The sequence below is a fragment of the Sarcophilus harrisii genome, chromosome 5 (assembly GCF_902635505.1).
Source record: "Sarcophilus harrisii chromosome 5, mSarHar1.11, whole genome shotgun sequence".
NCBI lineage: Eukaryota > Metazoa > Chordata > Mammalia > Dasyuromorphia > Dasyuridae > Sarcophilus > Sarcophilus harrisii.
Window position 1 is genome coordinate 110,665,862 of NC_045430.1, and position 21,281 is coordinate 110,687,142.

At 34.0% G+C, this 21,281-nt stretch overlaps 1 protein-coding gene across 3 annotated transcripts in view; it reads right to left on the reverse strand.

Moving 5' to 3' along the window:
• Positions 1–801: 801 nt before the first annotated feature.
• RERG (RAS like estrogen regulated growth inhibitor) overlaps positions 802–21,281 on the reverse strand; it is a 95,945-nt gene continuing 75,465 nt past the window's right edge. For all 3 annotated transcript variants that reach the window (XM_012550693.3, XM_031938341.1, XM_031938340.1), the window contains exons 3-5: positions 16,417–16,473; positions 5,398–5,471; positions 802–2,940 (exon numbers count right to left, since the gene is read on the reverse strand). In XM_012550693.3, the coding sequence (XP_012406147.1) occupies positions 2,533–2,940; positions 5,398–5,471; positions 16,417–16,473 (539 nt within the window). In that variant the 3' untranslated portion in view covers positions 802–2,532. The remainder of the gene's footprint in view (positions 2,941–5,397; positions 5,472–16,416; positions 16,474–21,281) is intronic.

The window sequence follows — 21,281 nt, forward strand, 5'->3', positions numbered from 1 at the left end:
GGGATCTCCTTATCTCCTTGTGTGCTCTGTAGAGAAGGATGATGTTTAATATAATATTTAATTTTGCTCTTTTTACTCTTTGGTGTTTTCTGACTTCCTCTTGGGTCAAAGAAATAAGAAATGTTAGAATATAACGATTTGTAAACACTTCCAAAAGCTATAACCTAGTTTTCTGTTCATCAACAATGTACCTTTAAACAGAGATCAAAGATATGAAAAAAAAAACCACTTATTTATAAATGCCTAAATTTCTGTGACATGCCTTCTTCCTGGATGTGTTTTTCATCAATTTTCACTAATGGCTGCAGTGAACAAGCTTCCCACAGTAGGTTATATGCTGGATTTGGAAATGGGCTATACCCAGGTACCAAGCCAACCTCAACCAACTATGTGGTCATTGGCAAATCAACACCCTTGTCTCAACTTCTGTTTCACCCTCTGTGTAGGAATAACAATACTTGTAGTATCTATCTGAAAGGATTGTTTTAAAGCTCAAATAAAAAAATAGTGTATGTAAAACATTTTTCAAACTTTAAAGCACTATATTAAGTATTTGGTATTAATATCAGAATTCATGGACTGGCTGATGTCTGCCCCCAAAAAAGACTATCACACTGCTTACCCTGGGGATTTTATTACTTTCTTGCTCTAAGGTAGACATCTTCTTTAATAATTTCTGAAGATAAACTCTAAATTAAGTTTAATCAAAAGAAAGGGGGATATTTATTAAATACAGTAAGATAAAGATTCTTTTTTTTAAGAACTCCTCTAAGAATTTAAATGAAAACTCAAATTATCAGATGGTTTTTCTAAAATCTTTATAAATGAAAATCAAGGTGTAGACAACTGTTTGAAAATTTTCTAATACAACTGCACATAAAATAATAATGAATTTCAAAACTTTATCTTCTGTAATCATTGAAACACTTATATGAATGAGATCTTTATTCTCTCTCCTCTTCTTTCCCCCTCTTTGTCTCTGTCTCTGTTTCTCTCTCTTTTTTTCTCTCTTCATCCACTCCCCTATCTCTCTCCTGGTTATTCTGGAATTGCCTTACAAACCATTAATCCTCATGTAGATACTGATAATTTGTACTGTATCTATGTGCAAATTCATTTTTATATGTTCTCAGGCATACTTCAATGTCTTTTTAACCCTTCCAAATCTTAAAATATGATTTCATGATATGCCATAACCAAAAAATTCATTATCATTTTTTTGAGGATGGATTTTTCTGAGTAACCTTGAAATTAGTAACCTTTCGGGAAAAATCTACCATTCATCTAGTAATAAGAAATCTCTCTAGCTTGGAAGAATCTGACAGCATACATTCTATAGGCTATAGCTTTGAGAACCCACAGCTAAAATAATAATGTGCATGTCAGAATATGTCTTAATTGGCATATTACTTGTAAAAATGTACAAGTTCTGTATTCTTTATAATTCTTGCAAATGACATAGTTGAGAAATAAATGAACACAAGATTTCTGACCTACCAGGTCTAAAATAAAGATGCTTAGAAAGAGAGATAGATCAGATTCAGTTTAACTGGGAGTCATTTTGAATTTCAGATCGTCAATTTAGTTTATCTAGGATCCAAAATACTTTTAATTTTATTAGCTATACTTCCTATTACTATTTTTCCAAATTTTCAAGGCTATGTAACCCCATAGCTCCTATATCCCTTGATATATTTTAAAAATTAATTTATTTGCATAGTAATCTTCAAAAGAAAGAGTTCTCTAGCTTTATACTCAGGGTAATTTGTGTTTTTCCTGTGAAATCTATTCTGAATGTCAATTGGCTGCATATTTCCAAAAAAGTAGACAAATCTAGGATATGAAGAATAGTACTTTTTAACATCAGTTACTTTAAAGTTTCAATTTAATGAGGTAGGGACAAGGGGTAGTACATCAATGAAGAAGGGTCTGAAAGATTTTCAGTTATGATATATTTTATCTCTATTTAGGGTACAGGAAAAAAGAGCTGAGAAATATTCCCTGATCTGGCATGAGGGATCTTGTTTTATTCATTTTGATCATTACACAGTTGTTTATATAGTATGTTCATGAAAAAAGATCTGAGTCAATCAGGTAATGATAGAACCCACTCCAGGACTGGAAATCAAATTCTACTGTGGAAAGGGAAGAGATAATTTTGAATGTATGCCAGTCCTAGAACTGTCCTAATTTGAAGTAAATTTCTGAAAGATAACCATTCTTATTTGTACTGCTCATATTCTAAAATAAGATGATGCTTTTTGAGTGCACTATATGCAGATAGAAAAGCTGATAACCTTAAAAGCATAAACACACTGTAATAATTGAAGTATATAAGCCTAGGGGACAGAATCCCCTCTTTGCCAAAAAAAAGCTGATAGTATATTTTCTTTTTTCTTTTTTTTTTTTTTCATGAGGGAAAAAAATAGGCATGGACGAAAGACAGCAAGAGAGCAAGAAACAACTATTTGGTTTGCATTTTCAAATTGCCAACCCTGCTATATAACACAGATTCTCCAGGAAACCTAGCCTTTAACTGCTGATTTTGGTGAGCATCTTATTAATTGCCTGCTTGACATGTGTGGTAGAGCTTCGCCTCCTTGTCTTGCCCTGGACCATCTTCCGACGCCGGACCTCACGGCACAGCTCATAGAAAACCTCCGTGATGTTCCCTTCTCCAGTGCAAGCCGAACATTCATAAAATGCACAGGCCAGGTCAGTAGCCAGCTTCTCTCCTTCTTCTGTACTAACTTGCCTGGAATGGTCCAGGTCAGCTTTGTTTCCCACTAAGATCAGAGTCACGTTCTTCGGCTTTTTGATCTCATCCAGCAAGTTCTTAAGTGGGAGCACATCCTCAAAGCTTCCTCGGTCGGTAATGTCATAGACCAGCACAAAACCTTCTCCCCATCTCACATGTCCTTCTCTCTGAATAGCATCCTCCTGTTGATAGAGAAATGACAGTTGGGGAACTTGAAGATAATAGCATTAAGAAAAGCTGACAATGTCTCTAATTAGTATCAACTGTTGAATGCTACAATCCTTTGCAAGCCTAAAAAGTCATTCAATAGTGCATTCAGAGATGGACTTTCTCAGATAGCATGGCTAGTAGAACCTTTAATATCAGTAAATGTGCCATACCCTTGGGGATACCCACTCTGGAGGTGTTTCCTGCTCTGCCTACCAACTTCACATGGAATGTCATAGTTTACTCCTCAGCTATCTTCTTATTGTTTGTGTACCACTGCACCCCTCCCTCCAGATTTTCAAGTCTGAAATCATAACTAAATCAATACTGCCATTATCACTAGAAAGGATGTGTCACTTAACTTACCTATGATTCCACTCACCTTGAAACATTTCAAATAAAAAAAATACAGATATCACTTGCTATATTTTAAAAATTAATTTATTTGCATAGTAATCTTCAAAAGAGAATTCTCTAGCTTTATACTTAAGGTATTATTTTCTTGTTTTCCATGAAGCAATGGATATCTACTCTGAATGTCAAATGGCTGCATATTTCCAATAAGGTAGACAAATTTTCATGGCCATCATTTCATTTATGTGTTGTCTTTCTGTTTTAGAATGTAAGCCCCTTGTGGACGGCAACTGTGGTCACTTTTGTTTGCATCCTCAGGTATAGCACAGGATTTATACCTGGGAAGTGCTTGACAAATCTTTTTTCATTCATCTCCTTCCTAACTAACTGAAGCAGAAGTCAGGATTTTATTTGGCCTTTAAAAGGTTACATCCCAATTTTGATTACTTTAAATTAAAAAAGCTTTTGCACAAACAAAGCCAATGCAGCTAGGATTAGAAGAGAAGCAAAAGCTGAGAAGAATTTTATATAGTCAGTGTTTCTGATAAAGGACTCATTTGTAAAATATATAGAGAATGGGCTCAAATTTATAAGAATACTAGCCATTCCCCAGGTGGTGAATGGTCAAAGGATATGAATAGGTGGTTTTTCAGATGAAGAAATTGAAGCCATTTTTAATCATGTGAAGGGATGCTTCGGATCATTATTGATCAGAGAAATGCAAATTTAAAAAACTCTGGAGTACCACTTCACATCTTTTGGATTGGCTGAGATGACAGGAAAAGATGGATGTTGGGAGGGGGATGTGGGAAAACTGAGATGCTGATGCATTGTTGGTGTGAAATGATACAATCATTCTGGAGAACAGTTTGAGGCTTTGCCCAAAGGGCTATAAAGCTATGCATACCCTTTAATCCAGTGGTGTTTCTTCTGGGTCTGTTTCTCAAGAATATCATAAAGGGGAGGGAGGACCCACATGTGCAGGGATTTTTGCGTCAGTCCTTTTGGTAGCAGCAGGGAGCTGGAGGTTGGGTGGATGCTCATAAGTTGGGGAATGACTGGGTGGGTGGTATATGAATATAATGGAATATTATTTTTCTGTAGTAGGTGATATAGGCTCATTTTAGTGGGATCTGGAAGGACTTAGATGGACTGGTGCTGAGTGAGAAAAGCAAAACCAAGAGAACATTGTGAACAGTAATAAGATTATGTGATTGTGATAGATTTGGTTCTTTTTAGCAGTGAAGTGATTTGGGGCAATTTCATATGGAAAGTGAATGTGGATTGAAGCATAGGGTTTTAACCTTTTTGTTGTTTATTTGCTTGCTTTTTCTTTCTTTACTATGTTTTTTCCCTTATGATATTTTTTTGAACAACAAATATAGAAATATGTTTAAAGGAATAGCACATATTTAACCTGTAACAGATTGTTTACTGTCTTGAGGAGGGAAGAATTAAAGAAGAGAAAGAGAAAAATTTGGAATATAAAGTTTTACAAAAATGAATATTAAAAACCATTTTACATGTATTTGGAAAAAATAAAATAACTTGAAAAAATATCACCTACCCACCAAAAAAAAGTTTATATCCCAAATTCCAACAGTTACATATGTGTGTGTGTGTGTGTGTGTGTGTGTGTATGTAAGACCAAGGTACCACAGGTTTATCAGAGGGCAGCTAACAAATAGGGTTTGTAAAGTTGCCTAAGAACAATAGTTTCCTTTCTTGGACCATAAGCACCTTGAATTCTTAGCAAGGGCTGTCATTTTTCACCTTGGCATTATCAGCACCCTGATCAGTAACTTGCATAATCTAGGCAATTAAGTATTGAACTGAATTGTACTGAATATAAAGATTATCACAGGAGTGGTAGTATATTAAATACCTAGAGAATTTGGGCATCTTTAATCAATTCAGGCTCCCACATAAAGTGCTCAGAGTTAATAGTTATACTAGAATACTTATAACATTTCCCAGATACACAGACCTATCCACAATACATGATTTTATCTAGGATCCTATTTTTGCCTCTCTGGGTACCCAATCCAGAATTCATTTTAATTGAACCCCTTACCTACCTGACCAGCTGTGTCTAATATATCCATGGAAAGAACTTCATCATCAATTGTTGCTTGATGCCGATAAGTTGATTCTGGGAAGAGAAGAAAAAAGAATATGATGTTAATGAGATAAATTTGGTTCCTAAGATGTGGATTAGCTCTAATAGAAATGCATTTTTCATGTTTGTGTAGAAGAATATGGCATTTAAGTTTTTAATTTTATAAGACTAGTGTCTGATCTTTTTCTTTCTCTTCAGCTTCAGGGGCTCTGCAATAGCATCATACTAATATATATCAGTAAATTTGTTGAAATGAAATGTGAAGCCAAAGGCACCGCAATCACTAGAATATGATCAGCTGTTCATAGCAATGATTAAAACAGTGTGAGAAAGATACAAATTCCAACTCACATCCTGAATCACTTAGAAGTGTATAGTGACTTCTGTTTCACTATGTATTTATAAATGTAAAAGAGAGAATGTGTGTGTGTGTGAGAGAGAGAGAGAGAGAGAGAGAGAGAGAGAGAGAGAGAGAGAGAGAAAGAGAGAGGGAGAGGGAAAGGGAGAGGGAGGGAGGGAGAGACAGAGACAGAGAGAAAGCACTAGGCAAACAAGATTGGAGGCTATAACAACAACAATTAATATTTATATAAGGCTTACTATGTGCCAGGACTATGTTAAATGCTCTACAATTATTATGTCATTTGATCCTTACAACAACCTCTGGGGCAAGTGCTATTATTACTCCCATTTTATAGAGGAGAAAATTGAAGCAAAGAGAGACTAAATGTCTTGTCCAAATAACAAGTGTCTAAGACTGGATTTGAACTGAAGTTCTGATTCTAGAACTGGTACATTATCCAATTGTATCACATCTGAAAAAAAAAACCCAATATCTACATCTATAACTATCTGATTAACTCAACTGATCCTCACAACAATCCTGAGAAGTAAGTGATATTATTATTACCATTTTAAAGATGAAAAACCTGAGGTGAACAGAGTAAAGTGATTGTCCAAAGTTACACAGTTAAGTCTCTGAGGTCATATTTGGACTCAGGTCTGCCCTTCTGTAGATCTGACACCCTATTCATTGTGCCACACAGCTATCCTATATATGTACCAACTCCACATGTCATAATGTATTCTCAGAGTAAAGTGGAAGGATGATTGCCAATTTGAGTAGTGAGAGGTTAGCGGTTGGGGAACCAGAACTGCCAAATTATACCACTGGAGATGACTTTTCCCTCTTTTCTCCTTGTCTTCCCATCCAAGTATAAATCCTCTCTTCAGTGGAGAAGCTTTGTTCCCTTTCTGTGATAATACCTCTCTATCCCAAATGTAGATCTTGCCCCCCAAGCAGGCACACGTGTAGCTGGGTTTGAATATTTATGTCCTAATGACAAGCATGACCTCCAAGCTTCAGCTTGGTCCAGACCTTATGGTCCAGCCCAAGTGCTGAGAAAAGATGAACAGAGCTGAAGGTCTGAGGTAGCAGCCATGAAGGAAGTGCTTCCAGAGTGGGCATTTGGAACCCTAGTGGACTTTAAGACTCTGGGATGAGTGGGAACTTAAGGCTCACAGGGATGAATGTCCACTGGTGGCTCAATGGGGGGGCTGCACTCCACTGCCTTGAGGGAGGAGAAATCAGAGTTCTAACGTCCCCAGATGATATCTGTCTCTGTTTCTCTTTCTTGTCTGTCTGTGTCTGTCTGTCTCTCTCTCTCTCTCTCTCTCTCTCTCTCTCTCTCTCTCTCTCTCTCATTTCCATGCCAGGAAGAAATTGTAAAACCGCATGGGAGGCTGCTGCCAGTGAAGGAATTGTGAGCAGCTGCCTTCTCCCCCCTTCCCCATCTGAACACTGACATGGAAAACCAGAGGTGAGAATGCTTATTACAAGAGCAGCAGACAAGAAGCTGTGTTCTAAATACACAAACACAAGAATAACTCTTCTCCACCCCTGGGTAGGGAGTCAGACTCCTCACCCATCTCCCTGCCTCAAGCCCCCTCTAACTGCTATTAAAAGGATTTGTTTAAAGTCCAGGTCTAACCAGGCTATAATCCTACTCAATTAACTCCAGAGGTTTTATCTTGAGAATCAATTAGAAAATCTCTCACTCAGTATTTAAAGATATTTACAATTAGGCTTCAACTTACCTTAGCAATCTTATTACATTCCCTCTGTGCACTCTGCAATCGAGACTTACAGACTTACTTGCTGTTGCTCTTATAGAATAATAATATTATAATAATACATATATAGCAACAGCTAACATTTCTATAGCACCTAAAATGTTACAGGCCTTGTTCCATGTGTTTTACAAATATTATCTCATATGATTTTTGAAAGATCCCTGAAAAGTAGATGGTATTATTGTCCCCATTTTACAGCTGTTGCATTTATTTTTCATGCCTTTTTACTAGTTAACTACTATGTCTGGAATGCATTCCCTCCTCTCTGTTTTCCTTCAAGACACAGTTCTTTTGTATGTTTTGTGTGTGTGTATGTGTCTATATACAAATCACATATATGTAAGTATAAGTCCATGCACATTCTGTCCCTTTTTAGTATGTAAAATGTAAGCTCCTTGAAGTCAGGGATTGTTTTGCTTTTATTTTTACACAGAGACCATTTGGAGGGAGAGTTGAGAATACTGTGTTTTCTACTTTTACTACTGAAAGCTTTTTGCTGCTGTAATCCTCAAAAATTTCTCTTCTTCATCCAATTTAGATCATGGCAGCTGCTGTCCTTCTCCATTTTTCTTCAAGGAGTTTAGGATCATGTTATGAGCTTCCTCTCTTCCCCAACTCCTGCCCTTATGCCAGAGAACTTAATATATATCCTAACACATATATAACATAATTAATTATTAATATATCAACATATTAACATATAAATGTTACTATTTTTTCAAACAACCTATCTTCTTAGTTCTCAGTTTTCTCAAATTCCACAATTTTTTTCTTCATTTCATTTCAGCCACATACAGGGGTGTTCACGCCACTGATCTTAATGACACCCAGAAAGGCTCCACTTGCTTGATCAAAAACTTGGAAAGATCTCAGATGATTATAATTTGCTATCATTTGATATCTTCCTGCACCTTACTCTTCTAAAAACTAGTCTCTGACCTCCTTATGATTTCCAATCCATTTTCCCCCAGAACTCCCTCTGGGACATGGGCTATTTTATTTTTTCTCCATAGCACTTAGCAAAAAGCCTGGCGCATAGTGGGCACCCAATACATGTCTATTTTTTGGACTGATTTCCTAACCACTTTGTGAAAAAGGTACATCCATTTTTTTGTCATTTAGCTATCTTGTGTGCCATTTACAGTTAGAGTGTTCAAAGAAATATTTTTCTCTAATCATTTTTATCATCAATGCTCCAGTTTGACCCTGAAGAACCACAGAAAATGTCACACATGCTACAAGTACATATTCATCCCCTTCCTGCTTCTTCCTTTGATGTTTCTAGCGGCGTTTTTTTCTCCTTGCATCTTTGTTGACTATCTCCTTTAAATTAATAGCACTATTATTGAAGCCTTGATAGAAGCCAGAGTTTGGGGATATATTTAATCTGTTTCTTGATCACCTAAAATTTAAGGGTAAGTTTCACTTCCACAATAAACTAGATACAAATTTCAGGCACAGAATTCCTCAATAAGGAAAAATGAAACATAATAAAACTTATATGAAGTTAAATGATCATTTGCTAACAGAGTGGGGGGAAAAGACTAAATGTAAGAAATAAGGAAATGTCTGTGGCAACAGGAACAGTAGGTGGTAGGAATTATTTTATCTGCTTTGAACAAGTGTGGATGTTTTTATTTGAACTGATTTCCTTTCTCATTAAGGACTCTGCTTCTTCCCAGGCAAACTCATTAGGAGTTTTGCCTACAAAGGCTTCATGCATATATATCAGGGTTTTTCTTTGCTTTAAAAATGCCTTTTTCTTGCTACATTTTTAACACAACAACTACGCCACAACAACAACAAAAAAAACATCTCCCTACACACACAATGTTTATTTTCTGAAAAAGGTTTCACAAAACTGCCTAGTAATTTTGAGCAATGGTACACAGTTTCTTTTATAATTGATTGTTAATGGGAAGGATGAATAAGTGATTTAAAGTTTTGTTGCTTCTTTATATTTCTTTTATTTATATTATTGATTTCATTGTGTTTATTATTTTTTCAGCACTACTTCATTTTGCATTAATTCATGCCAGGTTTCCTCTATTGCTTAGAAATTCTGATTCTTCTGTGGAATTGTCAGTTAATGAAATTATTCTCTCTAACAAAGCAAACTGCAACCCACCCATCCCCTCTTTTTTTTTTTTTTGCAAGTTTTGCCCTTATATTCCCAGGCTTTTAAAAATCTGTGTTCCTAATTGACATTTTTAATATTTTCTTCTCATTGTTTTCCTTACAACTGGTGTCACTCAAGTATCTTAAGGCCCAATCTCTTACCAACAGAGACAGCTGTACTTGTGCATCCCTGTGAAAGCAAACAGAACAAAACAACAAAAAGACTCCTACCTATATTTGGTAAGATAAACTACTGAAAAACTTGGTATTATAGAAAGGGTTTAAGTGAACTTCATTTTTCTCCCCTCTGATTGAAACAAAGGATTTAATACACCAGAATGGATGACTGGAAGAAAAGTAATTCTCTGGTCCAGAATCATCCAAACTCTCCCTATTTTAGATTTTTAGAAATATTATTCTCTTGCTATTTCTTGCTGAAATGTTAGTTCTTCCAATAAGTGGTGGTAAAAATTATAAAACTGTTGCTAGCTTCCTCAAAGGAGGGGAACAAGTAGAAGATGCTTTTGCATTCTTCCTCTGCACTGAAACTATCGTGCTCGTCATCTATGTACCTCTGACAGGCGTGTTTTATTACTGCAGCTAGCAAAAGACAAGAAGCATTGCAAATGTGCAGGATATCTAAGGAACTTCTTAAGCATAAGTATTTTCTGGAATCAAGAAAATCAATTGTTTTAAATGCAGCTATTTGTAGATGATATTGTATCAATAGCATTAGACCTTCTGAACTTCCTCAATAAGATCTATGGCAACTCAAAGTTACACTACAAATAAAAATACAACTAGATAAAGAAATCTAGCCTCAGGAACTTACTAGTTGTGCGTTTTTTAATTTCTGTCTGCCTCAGTTGCTTTATCTGTAAAATGGGGATAATAATAGCATTTGCCTCCCAGAATTATCATGAAAATTAAATGCTAATATTTGTAAAACAATTTACAAAACTTAAAGTGCTATTTAAATGTTAGCTATAATGCTCAAAGAGCTATCAAACTGTGCATATTCTTTGATCCAGCAGTGTTCCTACTGCGCTTATATCCCAAAGCGATCTTAAAGGAAGGAAAGAGACCCACATGTGTTCAAATGTTTGTGGCAGCCCTGTTTGTAGTGGCAAAAAAACCTGAAAACCGAGTGGATGTCCATAAGTTGGAGAATGGCTGAATAAACTATAGTATATGAATGTTATGGAATATTATTGTTCTGTAAAAAATGATCAGAAGGATGAGTTCAGAGAGGTCTGGAGAAACTTGCATGAACTGATGCTAAGTGAAATGAGCAGAATCAGGGGATCATTGTACATAGCAACAGCAAGATTATACAATGATCAATTCTGATGGATGTGGCTCTTCTCAACAATAAGATGATTTAGACCAGTTCTAATGATCTTGTGATGAAGAGAGCCATCTACATCCAGAGAGAGGACTGTGGGAACTGAGTATGGTTCACAACATAGTATTTTCACTTCTTTTGTTGTTATTTGTTTGAATTTTATTTTCTTTCTCATTTTTCTTCTTTCTTGATCAGATTTTTCTTGTGCAGCAAGATAACTGTATAAATACATATGCTTATATTTATTTACATATATATTTCGCCATATTTAACATATATTGGATTACTTGCCATCTAGTGGAGGTAATGGGGGGAAAAGGGGGAAAATTGGAATACAAGGTTTTACAAAAGTCAGTGTTAAAAAATTATCCTTGCATATGTTTTGAAAATAAAAATCTTTGATAAAAATTGAAAAAATGTTAGTTATTATTATTATAATGCAGTTGATGAAACATAGTTGTATGAGGAGACCATTGAGTTCATTCATATGTACATTTATAGCATATGTAAAGTCATCTCAGATGGATAATGGAGAGACCTAGAACTAAAAAAGAGGGGACATGATGTATTGCTTTTGTGGAATGACACAATACTGTCCATGACCCTAAATTCCTATGTGATGCTAAATCCCATAAAACCATGTTTTCAGAAGAGCTAAACTGCAGATGACCCAAAGGGCCTAAAGCTTATTGGGTTGATCTGCTATGGATGACTTAGGAAAGGCTAAGATTGAGAAGCATACAGAAACCGCCTTTACTGGAAGAGTAAATCATCAAGGAGAACACAGATTAACCAGGGTTAAAGTGTTAAACATATGACAGAAATATTAAAATTAGGCACAGGGCCTTTCTCAATTTACAACAGAGCATTCATTTTCTTCAGCCCCTCAGAGATCAAAAACTGTCAAATGAGTAAATCACCCTATCTTTATGAAAAAGATGCAGAACTCAGAGCATTTTATTCAGTCTTCCTCAGACTCTTATCACTTCATTTTTTTCTAAACATTTATTCTTTCTTTGTAAACTGAAGGAGCTGAACTAGCTGACCTCTCTGTTGCTGCCTTGATCTAACACTCTATAGAGTTTATGTTCCCAGGACAAAATGGATAGTCCTTGAATGCTGGTATTGAGACCAATAACCTAGGAAACCAAAGATTTGATAGACGTAAATAGCCCCCTTATGCTATCTCCTAAAATATAAGTACAGCTGAAATTCTGGCTGCACTTCAACTGTGGACTGGGTGGATGGATTGGGAATTTCTTAGCTTGGAAACTGACTGTATGCTATTAGCCAAGGAAATACAACTCCCAGTGCAAAAGAGTTAATGAAATCCTGGCCTAAGAGTGAGTCAGAGATTTGACACTCTTGAGCTTATAAAGCTTCTGATCAAAGCTTTGGTTGCTTAGCAGCAGCATTTAAATGTCATTTTATGATACAGTTTCTTTTATGTTTATATTTGGGGGTAAGAAGAATATATAAAAAAAATTGGGTTTTACATTCCCATTGGCAGCAAATTTCTTGGAGAAAAACAAGAAAGGAATTCATGACTACTTAAAACAGCAATAGCTGTTAAGTGATGACTAAAGAGGGACACTCAGAAGAACACAAATATGTTATGAGCTCATAATTTTTACTTGCTTTTTTTCCACTGGAAAATACTCATTTCACAAATGTAATTTATATTTTTCTACTTTTTCTCATAGATCATTTATTTTTGGAAAGCATAATCTGCAAAGATATGCTCACGAAAACAAAATTTATAGAAGTTACAACTGCAAGAAGAATGAGACCATCTAATCCAATCATCTTGTTTTACACATAAGGAAACTGAGGTCCAGTCAGTCAGATGACCAACAAGCATTTGCTAGTCATTTATATCGTGCCAAGAACTCTGCTAAGTGATGAGGACATAGGAAAGGCAAAAACATTTTTCTTGCTCTCAAGGGACTCACATACTAACGGGGGAGAGAAAAGATAAAAAACTATATAGACAGAAGACAGGTAATGGGATCCAGAAAGGTCCTTTGATTACAGAGACAACGTTCTTCCCACTGTACCATGCTGTATGAGAGCACGGAAAATTTTTTTTTAAATGTATTTTTAACTGAAATTTTACCATCAGTATTATATTATATTTTTTGGAGCAGTGACATATATACATATATGTATGTATAATGTTAAAGAACAAGCAAAAAGAATTTGTTGGGTATGAAAATATCTTATTTAATTTTACCTTGAATATTATTACATTTACTAGAATCTAGCTATCTGTCTGTCTTTTTTGTCTGTCTTTCCATCTATCTATCAATCTCTGATATAAAAACATCTCCTTTAAAAAGTGTTGTCACGGAGTTCTTTTGGCAAAATGGTCAAAGGAGAGGCTATCCATTAGAATATGACTTCTCTGAAGGCAGGAACTATTTTTGCCTTTCTTTTTATCCCTAGATAGGCTTAATAAATGCTTGTTGACTGACTTATTGACTGTATAAATCTAGGTTGCCCTCATCAAGTTAAAATGGATAAAAATGCTTCAAAAAAAAAAACTAAAAGAACAAGTAAAAGAGGAAAAAAGAAAGAAATTTCCACAGAAAGGGGAAAATATTCCCACAAGATAGATAATTAATAATAATAACATTTATGTAGCACTTGAAATATATCTCTTTTGATCCTTACAACAATCTTAGGAGGTGGATCCTGATTATTATTTTGCCCATTTTACTAGATGAGCAAACTAAAATTTAATAAGTGAAAGTTAAATAATTTGCCTGGAGTCAAACAGCTACTAAGCATCTGAGGTAGAATTTGAACTCTGGTCTTCCTCATTCCACATCTCATGCTCTATCCATTGTGCTAGCTATCTCTGAGCGATGACCACACTGTGTCCACTCATTTCTTTTCCCCTGGATATCAATGTCAATTGTGGAATTTTATTTATTTAATTTTAATTTATGGAACAAGACAAGCACTCCCATAATATATAAAAAGAAAAACAGTGGGGAATTGTTTACTGATACAATTTCTTCACCTGTGCTTAAAAAATGTCTAGAATATTTTGTACATAAATAGCATGAAACAGGGATATAGTGCAAAGCCCTTTTAGAATTCTGAGTTATATTATCTAATAAAGCATTTCCACAAGAATATACAAGTACCTGAAGGATCTGTCATATGCTTTGTCTTAGTACTCACTCAGTCAAGTATAAGTGCTATTTACAATCTAATTTTCTAAAGAGACACACTCCTGATATCCCTTAATGCTGGCGACTTTTCTTTGTTGACTAACTTCAATTTTACTTGTAAATAGTTTATCTATACAGATTTGTTTGCACAGGATCTCCCCATTAGACTATGAGTTCCTTGACAGCAGGGTCTTGCCTTTTTTTCTTTTTTCTTATTGTTTTCTTTTTTCCTGGTTGTACATATATATTAATTTTATTTATTTATTTTTTTATCATAGCTTTTTATTTACAAGATATATACATGGGTAATTTTTCAGCATTGACAATTTCAAAACCTTTTGTTCCAATTTTTCCCCTCCTTCCCCCCCCCCCCGATGGCAGATTGACCAATACATGTTAAATATGTTAAAATATAAGTAATACAATATATGTATACATGTCCATACAATTATTTTGCTGCATGTACATTAATTAAAAAAATATTCATTTGTTTATGAATCATGTTGGGAGAGAAAAATCAGAACAACAGGGGGAAATTATGAGAGGAAAAAAAAACAAAGAAAAAGGAAAAAAAAGTGAACATAGCATGTGTTGATTTACATTCAGTCTCCATGGTTCTTTTTCTGGATGCAGATAGTGTTTTTAATCCAAAGTCTATTGGGATGATTTGGGATCATTGGATTTCTGAGAAGAACCAAGTCTTTCATAGTTGATCATCACACAAGCTTGCTGTTACTGTGTACAATGTATTCCTGATTCTGCTTCTTTCACTCAGCATCAGTTAATGTAAATTTTTTCATGCCTTTCTAAAATTAACTTGTTCATCATTTTTTATAGGGCAATAATATTCCATTACTTTCATATACCATAACTTATTCAGTCATTCCCCAATTGATGGATATCCACTTAATTTCTAGTTCCTTGCTACCACAAAAAGTGGTTACTAACATTTTTGCACATGTGGGTCCTTTTCCCTCTTTTATGATTTCCTTCAGATACATATCCAGTAGTAGCACTGCTGGGTCAAAGAGTATGCACAATTTTATAGTCCTTCAGGCTCTCAAGAGTTCCAAATTGCTCTCCAGAATGGAGAGCACCACCAACTCTACCAACAATGCATTAATGTCCTAGTTTTTCTATATCCTCTCCAATATTTATCATTAACTTTTCCTGTCATCTTATCCAATATGAGAGGTATGAGATGATACCACAGAATTGTTTTGATTTGCATTTCTCTAATCAGTAATGATTTAGAGCATTTTTTCATGTGATTTAGGTAGCTTTTATTTCATTATCTGAAAATTGTTCATATCCTTTGACCGTTATCAATGACTTATATTCTTATAAATTTGACAGAGTTCTTTATGTATTTTAGAAATGAGGCCTTTATCAGAAACATTGGCTATAAAAATTTTTTTTCTGGCTTTGTACTTCTCTTTTAATTTTGTTTGTGTAGAAACTTTTTAACTTAATATAATCAAAGTAGTCCATTTTGCATTTTATAATGTTCTCTAGTTCTTCATTGGTCATAGATTCCTCCCTTCTCCAAAGATCTGATAGGTAAATTATCCCTTGCTCTCCTAATTTGCTTATAGTATCACCCTTTATACCTATAACATGTAACCATTTGGACCTTATTTTGGTATGGGGTGGGAGATGTAGGTCTATGCTGAGTTTCTGACATTATTTTCAGTTGTTCCAGCAATTTTTGTGAAATAGCAAGTTTTTATCTCAGAAGCTGGAGTTTGGGGATTTATCAAATACTAGATTACTACAGTTACTGATTATTATGTGATCTGTATTCCATATTCCATACCTATTTCATTGACCCACCACTCTATTTCTTAGCCAGTATCAAATAGTTTTGATGATTGTTGCTTTATAATATAGTTTTTGGTCTGGTACTATTAGGTGCCTTTCTTTATTTTCCCAGTGCTTAGCACAGTGCCTAAAACATAATAAAAATTTAATAAATTGAACCTATTTAATTGAACATATTTAAAAAGTCTTTCCATGGAAAAGAACTGGTATAATTTACTCTGCAATGGCATAATTGCTGAGAATATAGACTTAATATCATGCCAGAATAAGTGCATAGTATTTCAGTGGAAGGTTCAAAGAATTATGACATAAGAACACTGGAGATGAAAATAAATCATTTTTTGTTTAATGAGAAAAAAAGTTAGCATGAAACTTGACCTACCCAGGGTTGGGTCATATTCCCAGATGAACCGTTTGGTCAGAAATCTTACTACCAGAGCTGTGGAAGAAAGAAGAGACATTTCAGTTGCAATTTTAAAACTTTATAATCTATATCTAGATGCATACTAGCTTAAAATATTCTAGATACTATTGTATCTGTCCACGAGGGCAAAGTATCATTGATTTGCACCATTCAAGCATGTTTTTATAGTCATCCCATTTTGGATCAAAATTTGTTTAACTGTAATTAATGCTATCTCGTTTAATAGATAGAAAATATATGAATCGACTCTTACGAGATATTCCTCTGTTCTGAGAGCTGGTAAATATCATTAAGTGATTCTATACCCCAGTATTAATGAAGGACAGATAAGATAGATGGCACAGTGGATAGTAGACTGGGCTTGGAGTCAGGACAACTCATCTTTATGAATTCAAATCAGGCTTCAGATACTTAATAGTTGCGTGATCCTGGCAAGCCATTTAACCCTATTTATTTCAGTTCCTCATCTGTAAAGTGAACTGGAGAATGAAATGAAAGTATCTTTGCCAAGAAAACCTCAAATGGGTTACAAAGAATTGGACATGACTAAAACAACCAAAAAAATAACAACAATAAAAGCAAACAGTTGTTTAATGCAAGGCTATCTGAACAAAAGGCTGGTACAGATAGAAGGATGAAAATGTATAGTATTTCAAGAAAACTAGTTTATTTTAGTCATGACATATAGCCACTAATTGCAAAATGGGCTAAAACTTTCAGGATTTCAAAATAATGGAATAATCTTTGTCATTCAATTAACATTAATTTAATATTAAGACAATCACAATGTGAGTTAAAAAATAGAATCATCAACAGCACATGTAATCAGTAGGATAACAAGAATATTGCCTAATCATCATTTCTTTTGGAAGGTCATAGGATAAAGGCCAAGAAAATTATCTATCTATATCTATCTATTTATCTATCTATCTATCTCTCTATATTTCCTTCCATCCATCTCAGAATCACATGCTCAAAGGCAAAAAAGCTGATACAAAACACTTGATTCCTTAAAATCCAAATATGATTTTCATTACCAATCAATACATTGACCCATAACCAGAAGGTTGATGACTGGATTTGAATTATTTTAGTGGTGACAGTAACTTGGCATGAAGATACTGCAAAGTGCATTAGTTGAAAAGCTATTCACAGTGATGAATTGATGGAGTTTCTGGTTATTAAAGTAATATTTATGGAAATGCCATGTATATCTTGAATATCTTTGTGTAATTAAGGAGAACAATAGAGTCAATATTAGTCTCTGAGCTCCTCAACAGTCTTTATATTTTGATTTTAAAAGGTCCAGGACCAGTTAATTGAATCTGAAAGTAGCATTGTGACCTTTCATCACAGTAAATATGACTCCATTTAAAGCAAAATATTAAAAATGCTGAAGAGAGTGAGTTTATACATTCTTCAGTCCTTCTCACAGTAATCATACTTGGGATAGAAATGATATTGCAGACTCTCTTGAGATGTGTTTCTTTAAATAATCTGAGCAGAAAGTGATGTTATATATCTATTTTAAAAGCAATTTAAATACAATAATTACAGTAGAATCAGAGGTGAATATCTTCCCCATAGAACAAATTTTGTTTTATAAATCACTAATTAGAAAAATCCAATAAAGTTGTAACTTACTTATCTAGCATAGTCTACCCAGTCTACTAATTATTACTTTAATTATTTTTTTCATTAAAGCCTGACCTTTTAAACTTTTAGCCAGTTTTTATATTTCTCTCTATTATTTTGTTTCTATTTTTCAGTTAATAAGTATTTTAATTTATCTGCTCTACTACATCCACTCGCCACTGAACAAATTAAAGATTCTGAAAAATAAAGCCTTCAATACAGAGGCGAATTGTCCAGCAAAACAAATTCCTTCAACAGTCAATGTATGGAAATGAATATCTCTGCATTTTAAGTTTATTAACTCTCTATGAGGAGGTAATACATGTTTTAGCTTTATTCTTTTGAATTCATGGCTCATCATTAAACTGATTAGTGTTATAAAGTCTTTCAAAGTTATTTTTTTCTATGATGTTATTACCATACAAAAATTGTTCTCTATTTCTCATTTTTCTCTGCATCTGTTCATAAAGTTTCCTCTGAAATTGTCTATTTCATCATTTCTTAGGGTACAATAATATTCTATCACATTGATCTTCCACAAATTATTTAACTATTTTTCCAATAGAAGGCCAACTTTTTAGTTTTTAATTTTGGGCTACCTTGAAAAATCTGTTGTAAATGTTTTTCTACTTATAGATCCTCATCCTCTTTCTTTGACATCTTTGGGATATAGGCCTACCAGTGGTATAGCTGGGTCAAAGTATGTGCACGGTAACTTTCTGGGCCTGGTTCTAAATTGCTCTCCAGACTGGCTTGGCCGATTCACAACTCTGCCAACTGTACTTGTTTTTCCATAATCCTTTTGACTTTTGTCGTGTTCTGTCATCTTTCAGTCTTACAGGTGTGAGGCAGAATTTGAAAGTTGCTTTAATTTATCTATTGCTCTAATTCTTAGAGGTTGAAAGTATTTTCTATGACTATTGATAGTTTGAATTTCTTTGAAGACTGTTCATATCTTTGACTATCAAGGAATGACTCCTAGTGTTCTGAAATTTGAATAACTTCTTGTAATATCTTGGATATGAAACTTTTATCATAGAAATTTATTGCAAAGATTTCATATTCCCCCTCCTCTCCCAGTTATCTTTTCCCTTCTAATTTTTTATTACATTAAATTTCTTTCCTACCTTTCAATATAGACTATTTCAAATTTAAGAAGCAGCAAGGTGGTACTGTGGATGAAGTATTGGGCCTACTGCTGACAGAAACTCAAGAAGGCATTTGAATTAAACTAAGGAAAAAAAGGGGCTGAAATCTGTACCAGGTGAAAAGCTGCTCATACAGATGAATTGAAGGAGTCAGGAAGATTCATCTTTTTAAGTTCAAATCTGATCTCAGACACTAGTTGTATGACCCTAGGCAAGTCACTTAACACTGTCTGTTTCAGTTTCCTCATTTGTAAAATTAACTGGAGAAAGAAATAGCAAACCACTCCAATATTTCTGCCAAGAAAACCCTATATGGGGTCATGAAGGATTGGCTATGATTGAAATAATTGAAAAACAATAAAACTCTAAACTTTATCTCAAGTTTTGATGCCATCATTAGGAAAATTGACCATTATATTGACTATAACATCATTCATACCTATAGTGATACTTTGAATGGCTAAAGCAACTCAAGCAATGATGGGTCTTTGAGATTCTTGATTATTTTTAAAGGCTTTGTCTTGTCTCCTTACTTTCATCTGCCAGTCCCTGCCGGTGTCACTATGCCCAAGTCTAGCAAAATTCTTTCTATTGTCCCCACACTCCCGGGCCCCATCCTTCTGCCCTATGTTATTCCTGAAATATAATTCGGCTCTTCAGAGACTGCTTTAAAAAAAAACCTCAACAAAACAAAAACATATAAACAAACAAAAAAGATTTTCAAGGTTTTCAGATATTTTCCAGGTAGTTAAGTTTACTGTGAAAATGACCTCTGCATAAGTGAATATATATATATATATATATATATATATATATATATATATATATATAACCTCAGTATTCTTATTCAACAAATATTTGTGTAACTTAAAAAATCAAATTTTTGGATTTTTATTTAAAAGTTTTTGAGTTTTAAAATGGCATAAACTATTTCAGCTGAATCAACAAGTGAAATATAAAATGTTGACTATAATTTACTCAGTTTTTAACTTCCTTTTTGATGACTATTCACAAACAAGTGAAAATGATTTTCCTATTTAATCTAAATCAATTTTAAAAGTCTAGATTTTTCCATTTAGAATGGACAGTTCCAAGGTAAATAAAATTTTTCTATACCTGTTAAATTTTTTTCTATTAAATTTTTCTAAAAAATTTTCTATTAAAGAAATTCTATATCTATTTTTTCTATTAAATTTCTATAAAATTTTTTCTATTAAATTTTCTATTAAATGCTGAATTCTGTCTCTCCTTCCCTCTCTCCCTCCCTCCTTTTCTCTCTCTCTCTCTCTCTCTCTCTCTCTCTCTCTCTCTCTCTCATACACACACACACACATATATATTTTATACACACATAAAAATTATATGAACACAATTACACAATAATGACAGATCTAAACAATTGGAGAATGATTAATTGCTCATGGGCAGGCTGAGCCAATATAATAAAAATGACAATGCTCTTAAATTAATTTACTTATTCAGTGCCATACCAATCAAAAATTAGTTTATAGAGATAGAAAAAAACATAACAAAATTCACATGGAGAAACAAAATATCAAGTATATCAAGGAAATCACTAAAAAAAATAAAGTTCAAAGGAATGGAATTGATGCATGTAGTTTTTCTAGTCTTTTATAAAGTACTTAACAAAATCTCTTTCATGCTATTCCTTTTGAAAAGCCACAAAACTAGCTAAATGGTACAATGCCAGTCTGAAATAATCAGAAAAGGATCTATAACTGGCTCTGTGCTGTTTCATATCCTTATCCTACACTTGAGTAAAGGTATACTGAGGGAATACTTACTGGATCTGCCAATGCCCCAAGGATATGAAAGATTATTAATATATTGGATGAAAGATCTATCTTGACCTTGATACATCAGAACACTGTGCTGAATAAATAAATATTGAACTTTAGTAGAGAGCAGTTTAAGACTTGTTCTGATGGCTCATCTTGGGAGAGAGGAGAGTGTGGGCCCTTAAAGGTTATGACAGAAAGATACAGATTTTGGTACAGGTTTCTGATATAGTTTTTGTCA